This window comes from Lissotriton helveticus, chromosome 6 (assembly GCF_964261635.1).
Source record: "Lissotriton helveticus chromosome 6, aLisHel1.1, whole genome shotgun sequence".
NCBI classification, from domain to species: Eukaryota; Metazoa; Chordata; class Amphibia; order Caudata; family Salamandridae; genus Lissotriton; species Lissotriton helveticus.
In genome coordinates, this window is record NC_136067.1 from 1684582001 (window position 1) to 1684603897 (window position 21897).

At 43.7% G+C, this 21897-nt stretch overlaps 1 protein-coding gene across 6 annotated transcripts in view; it reads left to right on the forward strand.

Annotated features, from left to right (window-relative positions):
* The window catches only part of SLX4IP (SLX4 interacting protein), a 627226-nt gene that overhangs the window by 479831 nt on the left and 125498 nt on the right, over window positions 1-21897 (forward strand). For all 6 annotated transcript variants that reach the window (XM_078649535.1, XM_078649538.1, XM_078649534.1 and 3 more), the window contains one exon: window positions 17860-17937. In XM_078649535.1, coding sequence (XP_078505661.1) covers window positions 17860-17937 — 78 coding nt within the window. The remainder of the gene's footprint in view (window positions 1-17859; window positions 17938-21897) is intronic.

The following is a 21897-nucleotide window of genomic DNA, read 5'->3' on the forward strand; positions in this document are numbered from 1 at the left end:
GTAACCACCCCCTCCCTGGGTCCTCCCATAGGTGGGACCCTAGAGTAAGTCCAACCCCTAAACTTAGTATAAGTATAGGAATCCAGTCCTTAAGACTTTAGATTATACCTGGACGAAACTCTGCAACATATATCCTGGAACTTCGACATTCTATTTTGACTAGAAGACGGATGAATCTCCCTTTGGGGTCAAGGAGTGACTCCCCTGTTCAAACAGGCACCAAAGAAGCATCTTTCCGGTCTGCATTTCCAAGGCTCCCGCCGGATCCTGAAGGATTCGCGACACAGGACCCAGACTTCCAGACTTCTCTGAGGCCGACACAAGATCACAGTAAAGCTGAGACCCGCAGCCCTCACGAGAGACGTGGAACTGGAACACCTTGACACATGCACATTTGCTTGTGCACCTACTTCCCGAGCTTTCCCGAAGTTGTGCATTGGGCTACTCGTAGTCCAAGCCCTGAGCACCTTCTGCACCGAAGATTGTGGGCCTACACTCCAAGAGTGTTCCGTGGGCCCGCTTCTAGCATATCTGCTCGAGGCCCCTTCGCGATCCCTGGTCCGTCGACTGGTGGGTCCCTACGAAGGAAACTCTTCTATTTCCTGGGCTTCCCTGGTTGCTCCAGACGTGCCCTGACTCCCCTCCAAAGGGTGAGTCCCTCAGACATTGCTGGTCTGCTCCGAAGCCAATCTTTGCTTTCTGCGTGGGTAGCTGTTGCCAAGGCTTGTTGGGTCCAATCTGGATACCGACACCGCAGCACGTAACATCCGTCGTGGGACAGCTCAAATCCAGCTCCTGATCGTCGTCGACGCCTCCTGGTCCTCATGGCTGAAGAATCAAGCTTCACCTTCTGCACCTGAAATCACCCGACATAAGTGGGCATCTTTTCATTGCCTTCCTGGTCACTGGCTAGGGACCCAGACTCTGTCCCCTCTGCTTTCAGGTTCTTCAGATCTCCGATTCACCCTTGGATCCACCCGGACACTTTCCACTTGGACGCCAGCAGCACTTTTTCGCAGCTCGCCATAGAAAACGATGAAACCAAACAAGAAAAGACACCTATGCACCCAGCTTCCATAGGTGAGGTAACAAGAGTACTCTGGTTCTCCCGTGGGTCTTGACTCTCGAACTGTCTAGTTCTAAAGGGGTTTGCTCCAAGTCCACTCCTAAGTGTCACTAATCTTTAAAAATCTAATCGCAACTTTCTCCATAGAAGTCAACAGTGATTCGCGGCTGTGTTTAGACACTGCACGCGTCCCCCGTGAGTCTCCTGCCTCACTACCTTGGGTGGTTCCTGGTTGCCGCAGCAGTTCTACAGGCCCTAGGCCTTGTCTCTATGTCTGTCGTGGTTCTTATACCACTTACTTAGTATATGGTTTTTGACGCCCCTAGGGCCAATCATATATTGTGCCAATTTACTGTGTGCTAAATAAGTTTACTGTATGTACATGTGCCTCTAGCCTCATAAAGAGACTAGAGGCATGTGTTTAGATTAAATACATATATTTTATATGTATACCTGGTGTGGTTCTCCTTTCATTTGGTCATTCACGAGATTATAGACTGGTAAAACAAGCTGCTTTACATTCCTTCAAGACTTAGCCTGAAGGCTGTTCTCCACAGCTACCACTAGGATAGCTTTCTATATAGGTTGTCTTTAAACCTACCATCAATAAGGGTCGTTTGGACTGGTGCAAGGTGCCCACTAGAATAGTGGACAGCATATGCCAGTCCAACTTCTCACACACCTGACCCATGCACCACTCCAGCAGCGTTGCTCTCAAGAACCTTTACCTTTTTTAAATGACTTGAGCACTTGACCTCTTGAATGGGCAACACCATATCATACAATATTCAGATCTTCCTCTTGCTGTGCTCCTAGGACTGGAATTCCCTCACCACCTAGATACAGCAAGCTTCTTCACTCCTGCGCAACAGAATAGAGCTGACAACTATTGTCTTGAGGTAGCACCTCATTTGCACAACCATCTGAATCATACATCCCACCTAGTAAAAACCTTGTCTTTCCATCTATCTCCTCTTCTTTCCCCTTTACCATACCCACATTTTAAGGTGCTTGATTGATTTTTAGCTAGGTTTGTACAATATATATCCACGTACAGAAATACGAACCCTTCTCCAAACCATTCCGTGCCAGTGACAACATTTCCAATTTCATCTTTACTTCCATTCATCCCCAGAAATGCCATCTCCCATGCTCTTTGACAGCATGAACCACACCACCTTCCCAAGTTGCATCCACCATGAACTAGCAAGATCAACTATAAACTATCAAACAACAGTGCCACACAGTCGAGGACTTCCCCCATCGAAATTAATTTGTGACCACAACTAGCATCAACTTTCTCCTTGACCCATTCAACCTCATCTTTGAAACCAAAATTGACACATTCCTATAAAAACGCACTCCATGAAACCCGTAGTACTCCTTATAACTTATCCGCAAGTGAGGCCTCCACAAACATGTCATGAAATTACGCAAAATTCTAGTCCAGGATGGCTTTAGAAAATGTAAAGCCCTCTTTTCTCTGTACATAAACTTTATCAGCCCAGCTAAATCTCTTAGCACAATTTGACCTTTACATAGCTGTCATCAAACTGTGAGGTATTGGACCGAACCAACAAGTACAACAATATTAATGCTTTGCTGAAGAAGCAGGGCCAAGTAACAAGTCCAAGTAAGTAATGGTCTTCCCTCCTTTTCTCCTATGTATCATTCCAAGGAAGATATACTTCAGAATGCTCACTCTTCCGTACCTTACCAGCAGTGACCATGCCCTAAATCCACCACAAAGACAGTGTTCTCCTATCATCCATCGTGAAATTCCTCCACGGAGAAGCACTCATGCCAGTGTTATATATTGTCAGCCACTTTCTTCCAATGGTGTTTCCCTTACATAGTGATTGAAAAATCCTCTTGCAACTGAAAGAAAATACAAACCCTGATGACCTTGCCAGCTTCAATCAAATTAATATTTACCCTTTGTTGGAAAATGATTGAGACAGCAGTTGTATTCCAGCTTTGAATGAGTAAATCAGTACTCTACAGCCTAATGAATGACCACTCTTCAGCATTCAGACTTAAAGCACTGGAACAAATAGTATCCATGCCATGGATGAGGCTCTTCTTATGGTAGGCAAAGGAGAACATTGTCTCAGTGTCGTCTTATTTAATTTGGCCTCACCACCAGTTCGTCCAGATGGTCCTCTTTAGAGTCTAGCAGCTACTTGTGTCCCACTGAGGGCCCTTCCCTTGTCATTTCTTGAATCCTCCTTGCCAATCGCAGTAAGAGAGCCAGAAGCAGGTTATCTCTATCTTGAATTCTCCACTCCCAAAGACTGCCTTTCTGTCATGCAAGCCTAAGAAGGCTATGTTCATGTTCATCCCCAACAGCAAATTTGTATTTGTATGGGATTTATAAAGCGCCGGAATCACCCCCGAAGGAGTATCTCCGCGCTGCAGAAAAGGCAAAAGACAGGTCAGAATATTCAATAACCGAATAGTTCAGTCTTCAGGAGTTTCCTGAAAAGGAGGAGATTGAAGCATTTACGCAATTCCACGGGCAAAGAATTCCAATATTTCGGAGCTAGATAGGCAAATGTTTTGCCTCCTGTTCATAGTTTCCTATCACGGGGGACCACCAGCAGCCCTTTGCCCTCTGAACGAAGAAATCCAGTCCTAGATCAAAATGTGCTTGTCTGTTAGGCACCCTGCTGCAAATTCATTTCAACAGCAATCCTCTTTCAGAAAATACATCATAAGAAAAAAACAGACTGCCTGGGACTCTTTATCCAAGGGGCCCTTCCTTTGGTAACCCAGATTTATAATGCTGTCCTAACGCTGATCCTGTCCCAGCTTGAGGAGGCAGCACCGTATTCACTGGCATCCCAAACTCTCAACAGGCTCCTGTGGTCTGCATGCTGCCATGGACTTCTGCAGACTTAAAAGCAAAATTGCATTACTCTCACCCTAAAAGACCGGTACTTGATTCCTCGAAAGCATTCTTAATGGGCCATTGCCTTCTGCCTCACACATAAGTCAGTCACAATGAATACACCGCCCTACTTAGAAGCAAACCTCATCCTCTCAGTGTGAAAGCCATGATGATGGCAGTCAGAAGTTAATAACCTGAAAAAAGGAAAAGAACACAACAAGATTTGTCAGGCTTGCGTACTAAGGGCCAGATGCATCAAAGGGTTTTGCCCATTCTGTGTCTATGGGAAAATGTGTTCATGCATATGGCCCATAGGATCCTGAAAACATTTTGCTACATATTCAGTTCGTTATGTCCCTCCTGTGCTTCAGAAAGACACTGAAAACTTAGCTCTAGAAGGAGCATATCATCAACTACTAATAAGGAAGCCCTTTCAACTTACATGACAAATGTGGAGTGATTTCCCTTCCAGTTTTTATACATGATCCTGACTGTCTCATACCCAGTACTTGTACAGCAGTCTGTTTCTTCATAGATTAGTTTGCCCTCTATGAATTTGGTGATATACACATATACCTACAAGACACGGCAAGCCATCACTCTGAGGTCGGTAGTCATTGAACAATGGTTCAGTTTGCCAAAACTGTCGCTTGTTCTGGCAATAAGACGTGAACATGTTTGTTGTACAGTTTTTCTCCATATATGCCTGCACCCCTCCTGCGTTTATTCTAAAAGCTTTACTGTTGCTACTTGTACTAAAGTCAGCTTCCAGTATTATAAAACGCAACTCTAGCCCCTTTTCCATCCATGAAAATTATAAGAGGAGGAAGAAAAAAAAGAAAATTAGAACATTGGAATGTTGGGAGCCCCATTAAAAACAGTGGAGTGCTCCGGGCTTGTAATAGCCAGTAGAAGCCCGGAGCTTTAATATTCCAATGCTTGGTTAACAGCTGTTGCTGTGAACAAAGGCGTCACGGAGCCCGAGGGGATTATCAACCCCCTTAGGCTCAGTGAAGCCATTGTTTTACAAATTAGAACATTCTTCCCTCCAGGGGCGAAATGTTCTAATAGCCTTAGAGCCATCCATAACAGGCTCTACTGGCCATTGAATGTCTGCTCCCTTGTTAAAGGCCCTCGACTCCCGCTCCGGCCTTTGACGCGGGCGCAAACCTTTATTGGCCTGTAGAGCCTACCACGGCAGGCTCTAAGGCTATAGTAGTACATTGGAATATTGAGTTCTCCTTTTAACACAATAGAGTGGCTTCCAGCCTATAACGACTAGTATATGCATTCTGCTCCAATATTCTATATTTGTATTTCTGTTTCTCATTTTTTAATTTAGAACATTTTACCCTTACTGGGTGAATGTTCTAATAGCATTATAGCCCTTCTGCTTTGGGCTTTACCTGTTGTTGAAGGCCCTCACCCTCGTTATAGGCCCTCGCCTGTGCTCAGGTCTGTAACTCAGGTTCAGGTCCTTTAACAACCGGTATCGCCCTCGACAGCAGGCTATAAGGCTATATTAAAGTAAAGCATCCAAGTGTACCCTACATCACATTCAGTGGTAATGGAGTTCAGTACTGGACTCTCTAACGAGGAATATAGAAAGTCAGAGTTGGTTGAAATGGCTCTCTTTCTATCACAGGTATGCATACTTTTAGTAATAAATTGTATTTTTATTCTCCAGTGAAATAGGTCTTTAAAAGAAACTAGTCTTGTTAAAGGCAGTTTTGGTAAGTGTTTCTGTGAATGAAGTGTTTAGTATATGGATTATCAACCATAATGCCTGCTTCAAATAAGTTTTATATTTTGTGTCCTGTTTTTTCCAGACAATAAATCATATGTATATCCCACTTCCCAATTTTCCTGCAAGACTGGATGATAAACATTATTAGAGTATTTACAGTGCTCATAGTTTTCCACTCTGCAGTTAATTCACACTTTGACTTGTGTGAATGGGTATGAGGTATAGCGGTGGCATCAAGGGCAATAAACAGCAAGTAAATGATAAGGAACCAACCTTCTGAGAAATTTGTAGTCGAAGAGTAAATGTAGAGTTAAATAGAAAGATGTTTGTACATTCCTGGTTGTGCAACACCATAGTGCAAAAGATTAATATTAGGTTCATGACCATGTACAGAGTATCCTTTCTAACATTTGGAGCACTCAGTTCACCCCACAAGATAAGTAAGAATTAAAATACAAATACACCTGTGAAGTTCATATGAAGCAGGGAGCTGGGGAAACATAGTATTACCATGATTTCCAATTCTGAGATATAGAGCTCAAAATGGTACCCAATAAATACCGCACAGTATGGTATGAGAGCAGGAAATTGATGCTGCCAATGTTTTCTCCCCGAAATTTGTACTTTTTGACTAACTGGTTTTGTTTACTACAAGCGAGTCTCACTCACTGTAAATTCTTTGAAAAAGGACCAAGGTTACTGTTGCGCAACTGTGCTAAGAAGCCCTAGGCTAGTTACACGCAAACACACAGGTGTGCATACATATGCAGGCTGAACAGTGATCTCTCAAGGGGAAAGTTTGAACCTCTACTTTCTAGGAGAGAGTCATTTTGGCCATCAAGAGACTGGTTCAATATTTCGATAAGATAGCTTTATTTCAATTTCTTAATACAAAACAATTATAGCAATTTTATATTTAAATCAATCTGTAAGAAAGAAGGTGATCCCAAACGGCGCAATGATGCAGTGTAAGTGAACTAAATAAGTGTAAAGCGCACTGGTGCTATACAATCTATGTACATAAAATAGTAACTGATCCAGGATGCACAAGTGGTTGGTGCACACTCTGATTCAGAGTGAAATTGGAGCATTTGGGTATGAGACTGCTGTTTATTTTAGCTTGGTATCTGCGCACAGGTAGCCTGTCGTAGTATGGACCATTCAGGGATTGGTGTTGACCTGATGTAGGCCTGATAATTTGAGTTGGCATTCATAGCATAGGTCTGCTGTGCTTACTGAAAGGGGGTTTGCTCACTGCATTATACTTTATGGGTAACATCTGCACCATCTTCAATAAGGAGCTAAGGGGCTCTCTAGGACTCTGGTCAGCCCCCACTCAATAATCCAAAACACTATATGACCTGATACAATTTTGTGAACAAACTCCCTTGGATTTCAATATAACTATTAGCTCCCACAATTTTGTGTGCTATGCGGGCAGTGTATATATCTACTGTCCCCCACTTGAATCCCTGTTCAGTAAAATCTTCTGTTCCCTCCTTGTGCACCCTACTGTATAGTGCAATACTTAGAACACCATAGAGAAGAACACAAGAAAAATGTGTGAAAAGATGTGGAGTGCCTCACGGAAGTAACCACATGGGAGTCCACTGGTAGGTTCTCACCAGTGGGCTCAGGTTCTCAGCATTAGCACTACCACATCTAAAATCAAAAAAGAAGAAGAAATAATGTGTAAGCGTAGAGATAGTGTTGTGAGCACTAGGATGTGTCTCCCTAGTGCATATAACAACTGACCCCAAAATAAGGTGGACCTTAAAGATTCAGGCCACGTTATTTGGAATTAAAAACGAGCTATACCAACACTGGCTTTACCTTTTTATTCTGTGCCATGAGGTTGCTCACATTAAAATACACTCTGTTGCCTTCTATCTCCAAAGAGGGCCAACATATTTCATTGCCTTACAAATTTTAGGCGATTTCGTCAGGGCGAGGGTCAGTATTCCCCACACTGCATACATTTCATGTATAAGTAACCTGGGGAACAGATTTAAAAACACAGACAGCACATCGTGAGTACAATCTCTAGGGACATGCCATCGCTTGCCATTTCTCATTCACCACCAACATCATCCTGACATGTTTATATATTTACCGCTTGAATGCCCGACTGTAGCATACCGGGGACCCCCATTATTTGTCACTCTGGCGGTGCAATCCAACTGCTACTATCTTTCAGCCTGCCGGAAAAAGTGAACATAATACCCACATGAAAATGTGCCACCCAGGGGGTTGTATCACAATGTCCAAAGGATGGTGGTCCCGCTGAGTACTTATATGTACTAGGGAGACACATCCTAGTGCTCACAACACTATCTCTACATTTACACATTATTTCTTGTTTTTTGTTTTTAGATGTGGTAGTGCTAATGATGAGAACCTGAGCCCACTGGTGAGAACCTACCAGTGGACTCCCATGGGGTTACGTCCGTGAGGCACTCAACATCTTTTCACACATTTTTCTGGTGTTCTTCTCTATGGTGTTCTTTTTAAGTATTGCACTACACAGTAGGGTGCACAAGGAGGGAACAGACGATTTTACTGAACAGGGATTCAAGTGGGGGACAGTAGATATATACACTGCCCACATAGCACACAAAATTGTGGGAGCTAATAGTTATATTGAAATCCAAGGGAGTTTGTTCACAAAATTGGATCCGGTCATATAGTGTTTTAAAATTTGCACCAGCCAACAGTTTCATAATTTGTAGGCCCAGTGATACCAGTCAGGTGTCAATCGTAGGGAAAACATGTACACAAAATACAGATCCACTGAACCTTTCGTGATAGCTATACTCCTTAGGACACTTTGAGAATTTATATATTTCTCTAGCTCAGCCATAATTATATTCAAGGCCTTTGTCCCTCTACTGGGCCAAGTTAATTGCTCTGCTGGCCAGTAGGAGAACTGGAGGCCTTCTCACATAGTAGAGCCAATTGATATTGTTTAGCAAGTTCCTTGGAAATGAAGGGGTGGAGAAGAAATCTGCATATACTAATTATACCTTCATACTGCACCTCGACTGGGCAAGCCCAAACCTACGGAACCAAAGGAGGAAGGCCAGAACTCTGGAGCCAAACACAGAAGGGGCTCCCGTTTCAAGTTTTGGTGGGAAGAGGTCAGGCAGCTATGTCAAGTGGGAGTGGTGCTGAGGTTCCTTGGGAAGGTCTATCCATAGACCACCTGAAGCTGCCGTGTTGTAATGTACCAGAGTGCTGTGCAGGACTGTTGAGGCATGGGCGGAGTGACGATGGGGCACTGTCAAATTGGGCAGATGTGCCTATCTTCCAGAACTTACTGCCCCACATACAAACCCCTGAACAGGGGTGTGACACTAAGAAGACACTGGACCTTGAGTGACAGTGGTGGAAGAAGCCACCCAACCCATTGAGACTGAAGGACTCCATCTGGCATCATAGGATGGGCTTGGAAAACCACGATGGGAGCACACTGCTAGCCTCTCCTCCGGATCGCCCCTCTGCATTGTGGTATATGCAGTGCGTATAACTTGAAGAGTTTCGGAAAAAGTTTGTGTGTGATTCACCAAAGTTGGTGCACGTAAGTACTTAAATTTCAGCATCTCTAGACACGAGACATGGCTCGTGTTTCGGGATAGTATCCCTCATCAGTAGAGAAAAGTTCTGGGGTGGTTGAGAAGGCCGCCAAACAACCGTCACAGGCCTCGATGCCTGTTAGGCGCGCAGGTGCATCTCCAAAAGCTCGTCAGCTTAAGGGCTCACGGGAGCCCTTTAACAGGAAAACCACGATGGGAGCACACTGCTAGCCTCTCCCCCGGATCTCCCCTCTGCATTGTGGTATATGCAGTGCGTATAACTTGAAGAGTTTCGGAAAAAGTTTGTGTGTGATTCACCAAAGTTGGTGCAAGTAAGTACTTAAATTTCAGCATCTCTAGACACGAGACATGGCTCGTGTTTCGGGATAGTATCCCTCATCAGTAGAGAAAAGTTCTGGGGTGGTTGAGAAGGCCGCCAAACAACCGGATGGGCTTCTCCAGGGCTGGTGACGCTGCCCCTTTTGCCCTCTGAGGAAAAGTTGGGAGTGCAGCAGTGAGGGTGCTCTGTTTTGTGTCTGTAGAGCGACTATGGAACTCACCCCCCAAAACGGGAAAGTGCCTCAGGAGCTCAGGCAGAGGACAAGTCTGCTAAAGGGAACCCTGAAAACCAAGCACCCCAACACAAGTACACTTTAAGGGTCCGGGGCCCTGAAAAAAATTCTCCTGGTGGCTACACACGGTCCTTTCAGCAAAAAAAGCTCAAAATGAGGCAGATAACACTCAGGACCCTGGGGAAACAGAGCAAATATTGCTCTTTTGCAAAATACTGATTTTCTCCTGGACAGGGCTTGACCACATGTGTAGCCGCAACTTCATTTAATTACATGCATGGGGAGAAGGTTGTGCACGGATCCCATTCCACAGAACCACCCAAGGCCCCTGGTACCATTCCCCCAGTCTTGGCACCATGGAGATTGTTCAGGGAGACAAAAGGACCTGAGTGCCATTACGCTTCTGCAACTGAAATTCCAGGGGAGGGACAAACCCCTGGGGCATTACCCATCTTTCCTTACCTGTGTCTGGGGGGTGCGGGCGGCACCCAATGCACATCCCTCCCAACCTGCACCTCTTGCCACCCAGGAGGAAGGAAGAGGAAGCCAACTCCGGTCTGGCGCACAGGAGCTGTGTAGGTGGCCTGCATGGGAGAGGGCTCCCCCAAGCCACTCTGGTGTATGTGAGTATACGCGCTGAGTGCCCCAAAGGAGGGGCAGGGGCACCCAGCCCTTTAAAAATGGGACAGTGCAGATTAGCGGCATTAGAGATGGTGGAGTGATTGTTTATCTCCTGCAAATGAATTTTTGTATTTTAACTTTTTATGAAATGTTGTACATTAATGATGAATCAGGTTTTAATCTATTTTTATTCTATGTATGTATATATGTGATCGCTGTTATGATTTTTATTAATCGAATAAAGTGTTATTTGATTTGATTTGGACAGTGCAGTGTAATGCCGCATAAATTAAAAACAAAACTGCACAGTCATGGCTTCCCTGCTTGGGAAGGCGAGAAGCCACTAATCTAATTTTCAAGCCTCAAGGTTAAAAGAGCCTCCCAGAAGCACTGTTTGGGCTCTCTTTTTAGCATATTCAGGGCTCGCAAAATCCACTTGCTATGGCGAGCCAGATTTAATCAAGATGAGCTATTTTTAGAGCCTACTCACCCGTTCTGGGGTGCTGACAACAGGGGTTCTGCCTGCTCACAGTGAGTGAATGAGCATTAAAGATGCCTTTAAATCTTGTTATCTTGTCATATTTGCTCAGCTTTAAGAGCCAGAGGTCAAAGGTAATTTGTTCTTGTTACATTTACTTTTCTTTCTGTGACAGAAGTTAGAGGTTTTTACTAAAGTGAACTGTGTGACAATCACACTATGCAGAGTATGTTAAATGAAAGGCTGTAAGATCTCAGGCTTTTTTTCTAACACAATACTGAAAAGGCTAATAAGTGAACTCTTCAAACATTTCAAATATATTTCACTAGTTATGAAGACACATTTTTGTAATTCTGTGGTAAAACAAAGATTATTTTAAGATCAGAACTAATGAGAACACTTTACCTTGTGACGTGCCAATTTTAAATATTTTTGCTGAAACCCAAGTTCCTAACATTGTTTATGCTCTTTATAGTTTAATCAGTATAACTACATGTTAGTGGGAAAGATTTGTGGCCATTTCAATGGAAAATGTGCTATCTGTAAATGACAGTGCACTACCACATTATGTTTAAGTAATCTATTTATGAAAAGTGAGTTTTTAAACACGAACTGGTAAATATTGTTGCTCCTGCCCAGATGACAATGCTATTAGTGAACTAAGAGGGAAGCCATATACTCTATATGTGGGCTTGGTTCTTATTTTACATAAAGCAAACGTTTAGTCTAGTAAATAAATATTTTTTTGTACAGCAGAAGTAGTGAACTTGCATATTTGAAGGTGCTCTCTTATTTGATAATGAAGAAAAAGGTGGCTCCATAAGACAAAATATTTGCCTAGGATCACACAATTTGAGACCAGTTCACGGGTCAAGTACATTACAGTTAGGTCGAGTAGATCATTCAAGTTACTACACCTGCAGGTCTAGTAACTTTTTTATGATTTCTCGAGCCCTGCTCTCTTATTAGCATATTGGGTATTGTGGTGCCTTTGGAAGACCACCAACATTCTATAATGTGTTCAGAGGGTTGCCAGGAGTGTAGCAGCTCCCACAAAAGCCCACACAGTTTTCCTCCAAAAGTTACCATTAGTCTCCTCTGGGGTTGCATTCATGCCCCAAAAGATGGTTTCTGTTGGATTTAAAGCTCTCCCTGAGCCTGTAAATTTGTATATGCGCTGTGGAGTGCAGGGACTTCTGTTAGTGCTAAAGATGCAGCAGCCGCATTGTAAATGTAGGAATAAGACTGGTGGACACGTTATTCAATATAATGCTTTATTGACATTGTTGGTGATGGACAATGCTATTAAAGAGAATAGTACTGAATGTCGGTACTATGCCCATTGATTTCAGTAGTGTTACAATGGTTGATTATACAATTGTTCTTCTTTTACTAATGTGACAACACCCTCACAAAAGCGGTAGGCCTGCAATATTAGTAATGCCACCTTCTTGTGTTGTGATATTGTGTCTAGACATATGTGTAGTGTTACTGTGATTTATGTTTCTTGCTTGCTGGGGCGCCAACTGTACTGAGGGTGTCACCAAAGGCATTTCCATGTACCTATTTGTATATGTTTGAAATGAATGGTGTAGTATTTGTAGTGTGTGTAATAAAGTACTTTTCCTTTCTATAAGTGAAAGGACTGACTGGATAATGAGTTATTGAGTGTTGGTGTTGCGTAGCAATTAGCTGCAGGTATTAGCCCAGTCCACCTCCTCTGAGTAGGCCTCATGCTGCTCTGATTCATTACCCTGAGAGTATTAAGTGCTACAATGGGGTACTTCATTCCCAATACAGAGAGAGTTGCAGACTTATTACTTGTGAATGACTCCTATCTTTCGCAGCTATTAACCCAACTTTTACCTTTGTTTTGTACTGGGTATAGTGTTACTGCAGCAAATAATTCGCCATTGGTAATGAGGGACCAGCGGCTGTGGTACTGGCGGCGAGGGTAGGTTACTAGCGTGGACCGATTCAGCAACAAGGCTCCTACTAACGAGGCGCCCCGGCGACCCGCCAGCCCATGTTGAAGTACCTCTTACCAATGAGGGAGGTCCTTCAATCTCTCAACCATTAATGGTAGCAACTAATTAAAAGCACCACTTAGTGTAGATACTAAAACACCACCTTCTCTCACATATTGCACGTATATAGGTCCTGAAGAATTGCCACGGTACTTACTGACCAACAGGGCAAGAAACATGTCGACCCATAGAGTAGAGCACTAGATCCATGAAATATCCCTCATCTGGGCTGTTGCCACTCTAGTATACATATACCCTTTTTATTAAGGTGGATTACCAATCAGAATAAACGTATTTATTTGGAATATCTGACCTTTTTTATAGATAAGCACTCACTGCACCACCACTTTATCTACACACACATGGGCCACATACCCGCACTTCATCATACGGCAAAGGAACAAAAGATCTCCGACAAAGAGCCCCTTCGCGGGTGCTCGTTGAGCATTGCAGCGCCGGCTCAACGAGAAGCAGGTCCAGATGATGAAGCATGACACCTAGCTTGCTGGGTGTGTGAGGACCCTAGTTCCGCCAAAGCGGGATCCCCCAATCCCACTACCTCCTCAACCCCCTCCTTCCTCACCACCACTAATTAGTTGGTAGGTGACACCAATCATAGAGGAACGGCCCCAATCTCTTTTTGCTGAAAATGACCCGGGTGGGCAGGGAGTCTGGACGTCTTTAAATAGCCCCCCATAGTCCCCCTTCTCTTTGTCAATATATATATAATGAGGAACTCCGTTATTCCAGCAGAACAGTGTTTTTGAGTATCAAATGATGTCTCAAGTATTTTATCGATTAATATCAAGACGTCAGGCCAAAGAACAGCTTTTAGTGGCATATATTTGTTTTGAAAAAGGAAATGAGCAGTAAGCAGAAGACAGTCACATGGAAGTTAGCTTGTAATTGGCTCTAAGACTATAAGGCTAACCTTCCCTGCCTGCTTGATCATTGTCATAGTCTACAGGAGCTAAGGTTGTAACACCAGCACATTAAGAAATAAAGTATTGGAAAAACTGTGCTTGACTTGATATTATTTTTTAGAGTTAAGTCTAACATGGGCCAAAAAGATTATTGGACCTGTCTTCGTCTGACACGTGCAGTTATAAATTCACACTGCAGGTGCTCTGTTTTTAATCCTGTAAGAACAACAATGTCCCAACTGGTATTAATTAAAGACAATTAGTAAAGATATGTAAAAGCATTATCTAAAAGGAAACAAGGAGACTCTATATAATTCTGACAAGTGCTAAAAGCATCATTTTATGTATAAAAGTTTTTTTGGAAAGGAAACAAAATTATAGTTTACAGTTATAGCAGCACTGCAGTATATAAATCACAACAACTGAAAAAACAACCCAAATTGTACGTGGTGCTCTAGGTGTAACAGTGAAAACCAATATAGCGACGCAGGTGACAATGTGAAACAGCGTGAATGGCGCAAAGTGACTAGTGAATAATTATACAGTGTATTCATTGATATACGGCGGTTCCAGATTCAACCGCTTCGTATCTCGCGCCTATATTTGCGCTGAAAAAGTCGTCGGCGTTTCGATCCAGGTTACTACAGGATCTTCATCAGGACTGGGTCGTGGGCAGTGCTGGGGGCCATTTAACTGGCAATCAATCGCCGGTTGACAACAATAGCCAAGAGGTATGTTCAGCTTCTGGTTCAGGACTAGCAGAAGTAGCTCGAGCAGTTGATTCCAAAGTGCAAAGTGACTTCTTGGTCCGGGTTCGAGTAGTAGAGTCCCGTGGCAATCCCGGGTAAAAGTGGCTTCAATGTGGCCGATCACAAGCGTGCTCAGTTGGCTGTGAGTAAATCCGGGTCAGAGATATCGAGTCACTTGTAGATCCCAGAAGAAGTTAATTTCTAGATCGCCGATCCCTAACGTGGTCGGCTGACTGAGAATCAATCTCAGATGAGAACAACCTCGCGGACTATCCGTGGGATCCAAAGTGTTTTTAATCCTAGCACCAAGAACGAGTCAATAAAGCCAGCTCTGTCGCTCTCTGTAGCTAGTTTTAACATCACTACCCTCACAGTTTGTATTTTTGTTGCGCTGCGCCCTCGACCCAACCAGTTATCTTTCTTCTCATTTGCAGGATTTTGTATAGCCTAACAGAGTAGGAATAAAACATCCCTGAGCTCATCCTTCTCAGAGAGGGAGTCGTAGCCCTTGGCGGGGCTAGGATTTCCAGTCAAGAGGAGAATCCCAGATGATGAAGCATGCCACCTATGGTGGGTGAGGTATTTCGTCCTAACAAAGGGATTCCCCCACAAGCACATCGAGACAATCTTTAGTGTCTCTTTCATGTTTAGCTTGGTAATATTGTAGACCCGAGGATTTTTTGTGTTTAAGGTTAAAATGCTACCCATGGGTCTTATCTTTAAGATGGCAGTGCTGTATTTTGTGGTTTGGAAAAACGATAAACCCGATATTCAAGAATTTATAGGTGCTGTGTTCCACCAGCTTGCCAAGTTCTTGGAAAGCTCCCAAAAGAAGGAAAATATTTGTGTGTAAATTACGATGATATATGAGGCGTTTCAAGATGGGGTACATCCATATATACATCGTTGAATATTTCATGTGGTTAAACCTGCCAATAATTTTGTGTTATAACAAGGTCTCTAGCAATTATCATGTACTGTGGTTATCAAGTACCTGATCGTACCCATTAAACAATTGTAACTTTAACAATTTGTGTATCAAGGATGCTCCTGATTAAACAATTTTGAATATTATATAATTTCATTGCAACTGAGTTCTCAGAGTAGGACAATGGTGAGACCTTCAGTTTTTTAGGTCCTCGAAAAAGAGTCTTGGACTTTCTGAAGCAATATTTGTAAGTTAACTATTTGAGAGTCTTATTTGATTAGAAAGGTACCTGGACCCCCTTTTTCAACCACTCGATTTATCGGGCAAATTGTTTGTCTGCAGTTGCTTTTGACAGTAACATTTGTGGTTACTCTGGTAGTACCATACTACAGACTTTGGAAAACAAAATGTCTTTTGAAAGTTCCCCCATCTTCTCCAGCGTATATTGCACATCAAGAGCTGGGTCTTAATTATCGGAATAATTAGCCCTTCCTCTTTTATGAAGATGGTGTAATCGCGGGACGTGGAAGTGGCAGTAAACGTGTTTTGGTTGCAGTGGTTTTTATTCGAGTTAACAAGTCATCGGTACATTTCTTTCTGAGGTGACTCTTCCTATGGGAACGGCTTCTCTCCTGTCGGGTCTTGCGGATCATGCCCTCCTCCTTTCTCCTGACGGGGCTCCTCCTCCTGGTGCTGCTCTCCTGAGGCTCCGTAGTGCTCGCCCTCGCCGGCCACCGAGAAGGGAACAGAAGAGAGGAACCGTAAATACAAGTGAACACAGATCAAGGTATTGAGGGGGAGGGGAACGTGAGGGGGAGAGTGAAGGGGACACACGGTGCTCAGCAAACTCTGGTGGGAAAGGTGAAGTGACCGTGTTCAGCAGGCAAGCGCGGGCGGGATTTACTATACTGCTTATGGCAGTAGGCGGCTCGTTTTCCTCCACCACCCCCGGACCCGTTCACGTACCTCTGCTAGCCGTACACCTCCTGGCGCACGGCTGGGCGGCTCGCGGGGTTGGCCTCCTGGCTTGACGGCTTCCGCTTCTCCTTGCTCCGCTCCGGGCGGGGTGTCTGGTTCCACGGCCGCTGGCTTCGGGGACGCTTCCTCCGACGTATCCTCCTCCTCAAGATCCGCTCCGCTGAACCAGCTCTCACCACCTCGCCACTCCGTCGCGAGTCCTCTCTCTCCAGCGCGCCACACCTCCTCTCCTCGCCAATACGCTCCTCCGCTCCGCTCCGTCTCTCTGCTTCCCGCCTCTCCGCTCTCCTGCACTCTGTCCGCTCCTCCGGTGTAGTAACACACCTGGGGGTTGTTGTTACCGCCTTTTATGCTCCCTTCGGGCTCCGCCTCCGCAATTGGGTCAGTAGTCCACTTAAAGGGGCTCCAACCTTCATCATCCTCCTCGTCGCAGCTGTACCTTTTGGTGGGGGCCCATCCAGGTGCTTGCGGAGGCTGTTGAGACAAGAGGGGGGGGTCGTACATAGTTAAAGGGGTCCCCTGTACTGGGCGAGACCCCGTGCCCTTGTTACAGATGGATAAGTATTTGGTGGCAGCCTAAGATGAAATTGAATCAAGACATACTGCGGATTGTTTCTCTCTTGATAGGGTTCCGCTTATTCCCTTGTTATTTTTTGTTTTATAAAATGTTTGCACATTTGAGGCGCCGTGATCTATTTGTCAATCATAATAAAAGTGTTAAAACAGACCTGACCCGGAGAAGGAAAGCTTTCATGACCTGACGCCAGGCTGAAATGGAGTACCTGGAATTTCATAAGCCCCCCTGTCTGAGCATATTTATCTCTGAAAACAGTTTTTCATGCTGAGGTTTATCTTACATCAGTGACTAACTCTAACCATTTTTTTGTTAACCCTTTATTAGTGTCACTTATCTCATTTACTTTTGTCCGTCCCAAAAGGATGGATGGATTAAAAAAAAAATCTTGGTCCTAACAGCTGCGACCATGTTTTGTTACAAAATATAACCCATTTTTTGTTGTTCTGTGCTTTTTATGCCATGCCCAGACGAGGTTTTATTATTTCCTTTTTAAAGAGGTTTAATTATGTATTGTAATCAAGTGCCTCTACCTATGATGTTTTTACAATTGTTAAATAAAGCTCTTTCTTGTTACTTTGGTGCATGTTTTTTATCTTCAGATGTGAACATGTGACGATTATTCGATTCTTGATTTTAGTAACCTTGTGTTTCCCTAGAATTGTGTTTGCATGGACTTTACAATTAAAGAATGATGATGAATCAATGATGTGTGAACGTGTTGTCTCTTACAGGCACCCGCTGTCGTATTGCTGCGTACTTCATGAAAAGATGGGTCAACCTCCGTTGCATTTTAAAACAACAGTATCGTGGTAATGTATATCTCAATTTGAGTTCCCCATTTCCCGATCTTGTCTTTAATTCGCTTGCATCTATGATTTGTTTCGTGTTGTGAAATGAAGTAATTCACAGAGCTCTCAATTAATGCAAATGTCTAATGTGGTCTGCGTGGACTCCCCCAGGGCAATCGGGTGGGTTGCACAAGACTTTTGTTTTTATGATCAGTTTTAATGTGTCTCCCAAAAGCGTTTGCCCTTTGAATCACTTTAGTGAATCAGTCTTTATAGTGTTTTGTAAAGTTAACTGCATGGTACAAGTGTATGCAAGCGAAAACATTTGTTCAGCCCACTGCCATAAATCCTCACAATACAGGTGGTCATTGAGCCAAAACCGTTTTCATGTTTCCCAAAGCTTACATGTTCTGTCAGGAAGTGACATCAGCTCATTGCAGCCAACATCAATAAAGAAGTAACAACAGCTACCCTTTGTTTTTCTTTTAAATCCAAGAATCAGCCTGGAGTAAGCTAGCAGTAGTTTCTCAGAAAATCCTAACTGTTCAATTAGCATAAAATAATTAGGACCTTATCACCCAGAGAAGCAGTTTGCCATTAGGTTCACAAATCTGATTGCAAAGTCATGTTTGTGAAAATTGAGTTATGACATTGAAGGAGTATGGTGGAGGTAGAGAATGGCATTTTGTGACATGACTGAGATCGTAAACTCCATTGTAAAGTTGGGGCGATATCTGTACCACAAGTGAGTTACATGTATACACACAGTATTTCTAACATATCTGTAAAAAGTGAGTAGGAGTAAAGGAATGTGATCCCTTAACATATACACAGTCCCTACCCACTTGATGAAAAATTCTTGTTGCACGGTACACATGCACAAACTGCTCAAAATGTGCTCACCTGAGTAAGGCCATCTGGCAATTTTTGGACCAATAACTATCCTGCATATTAAAATATACCAATCCCTGGCTGCTGGCTTTACAGCATGGGCTACACTGTGGGTTACCATGTGAAGAGTGCTAACTCAGGTAAATAGATTCTGCTACTAGGGAACTGAATATCAGCTATTCACTGTTGCACTACCTATGGGTGAAGTCCTCCTGCCAAGGTTTGAGAGGTCAGAGGAGAATCCTATTATCCAGTTGTTAATGGAGTTCTTGCAGCCAACCATTGCAATAACACCAGAACAGGAATACAAAGGGATGACAATACAAACTGTGCTAGAATCTGGAACTTAGGACCAGGTGAACCCAGAATACATTTAAGCTCTTTGAGGGGTATCATATTTCCATTTACTAACGATGCACACAGCAAGAGCTGTAGCAAAACAGTTAGGCCAGTGTTTAGCCATACCTCAAATGCCTGAAAAAGCGTGCAGCATCACCATGTGTGACATTGGTAAAGCCCAACCCTCTGTTACCTCCATTTCTGTTTGAGTTTCCTGCCAATATTGTGTTAGTCGTAGACATGGCCATAAAATATGCAATATTTCTTCTCCTTCTTGTCAACAACTCCAACAATTGTATTTAGGACTCAGGTTTAATCTGTGCCACTGTTGTAGTCCCCAGCGCCACCCATGTGTGACCTTGAAGACACTAAGCGTCAGTTTAATTTCTGTCAGCCTTTTTCCATGTACTCATGTTTCAGCAACCTTTGCCTTTGTTATCCAAGACCCTGACATGTATGTATCGAGAACAAACGTACCACAACTGTCCCGTATTACTCTGACAGAACACCTCTATAAATATGTCTCAGTGGGTGATGTAGGAGGATCATAATGGGTTTGCACTCCGATCGATCTTAAATAGTGAGTTGGGTGCAAATGTCTCTACTTTTGATTAGCTGATAGATTGTAGTCCCTCATGAAGTAATTCACGCATGTTCCTCAACCCTGCATCAGCCCACAACTTCTACCCAGTAGCATAGACGCCTATTTTTAATTGCATGTTCCTCCACAGTGGGAACTCAGCATGCACGTGTGGGTGAACCTTGAGCAGTTTATGTTTCACTCGCTAAGCTGGTCTAATAGGGTCCAGTATCTGGTTATCTGCCCTTCTTAAGTCCCTAGTATCCCCATAAACGAGCTCCTTGCTGTCCTCTGCTACTATCAATTATATCTCTATTATCAGCCATGCTGGTGGTATGTCATATTGTTGGAATAATCGTAAAATAGGGTGCATGTCTATTAGCTAATTAATAAGAGTACTGATGAGGCATTCTTAAACCTCCAGTTTTCGAGGAGGCATATAAATCAGACCTTTAGATACGGTTTATTGTCACCCAAGCGCAGTTTTTAAGAGTTGCGTCCATATCCCTTAATGGGCCTAGAAATGGGCATTGTCAGCTTCCAAATATATAATTAAGCCTAAGGTGCCACATTCATTTTTACAATTTGTCCTCTTCCCCGTAACAACATGTGTAGCACCTTCCAGCTCTGGAAGTTGTCTCTCACTTTTTGAGTAAATATACTATACGTTTCTACACATTGCTAAGTAAATACTAACAAGATGTTTGGCTAAGGCAGCTCAGGGAACATTGGATGCCTTCCGGGCTATTGTAAGCGCACTCCTTTCTGCTCCTTCTGGCAGCTTTTGTGGTGTCAGCATACCACATTGTGATCAGTAGGAGTGAACAGGCCTTTCTACCTGTGTCACTGGAGAGAAGCCTACAGGCTCACTCATTTAAAATTCCACTGCTGTGTGCTTAACTCCCCATGCATAGTACTGCACAGTGTGTTTGTGTGTGTATTATACATGTGCTGAGTGTATATGTGCCTGTGAATGGCACAATATGTGGATTGGGCAGTGGGTGGGTGTTATTGTCATGTGCCGGGTGTATGTGTACATGGGAATGGTACCATACGTGAAGGATATAGTGCTGTACAGTGCGTGTGTGTTATATGTTTGTGCTGGGTGTATATGTGCTTGTGAATGGTACAATACATAGAAGATGCTAGGCTCCATTTTCGGAAACCCAGGGTTAACTGGAGGAACATAAAGAGGTAGAGGAATCCCCCAGATACATTTCTAGATTGCTGCATTCCTATGAGACAGTTGGGCACATTGGAGGAAGGGAGAGCCAGGCTCTTCAGTACACTTCAAAATGTGCTCTTTGATTCCAAGAAAGGTCAATAGGAAGGGGCCTGGACACATCTCCAGAAGGATATGGGGCTGAAAAGAGAATCATAAAGAGTAGGGCTAAGGCCCTGGGGTAACCTTTTTGAAACACATATCACTGTGGCTTAAATCCAGGTGTGAACCTCTAGTCACTCCCATGGCCTGTGTTATGGGGCTACCAGATTTAGAGTCGCTCCTGCTGTGACAGACTGCTTTCTGGAGAATGGGCAGGGTAGAGGAGAGGGCATATCAGAAGGAAGCAGATGCCCCACATAAACTTCAAAGACTCAGACTCTTAATCACATTTGGTGTCTGAAAATGGACTATAAAAATGGGAGCTCGATGCCTCCAAAATTGTCAGTTGTCAATCAGCTAGTCGGAATGTGTGAGGAGGAAAAGCTCTGTCACTCCTGCAGGTAACTAGGACAGGGGGCCGAGACACTTACTGGAGACAGCGGCTGCAACTTCAGCAGCCGCGAAGGGAGAACGCTTGGAGACTCCAGGCTCTCATATCCTGCTGATGTAGATAAGACTGATTTACGAGCCAGATGGCCCCGTGGAGAACTTACCTGCTATATAGCGCTCTAGCACTGGAACATTTTTTACTTTAATGAAGAGACGGAGTGAGACTCCTCAGACTTGGACTATTAGTAAGGCTTACCTTAAATGTCATCTATAGTGAATGGGGAATAACCACTACCACTAGCGAGTGGTGAGTGGGACTCAGGGACCCGGCTATAAAACACTAGAGTCCTCACCTCAGGGGACTGTGTGTATTGTTTCTGAATGTTGTCTTTGGTGTTTAGACAAAATATTGGAAAAAATATCAAGTAGACAAAATATTGTGTCACGCATATTGAGG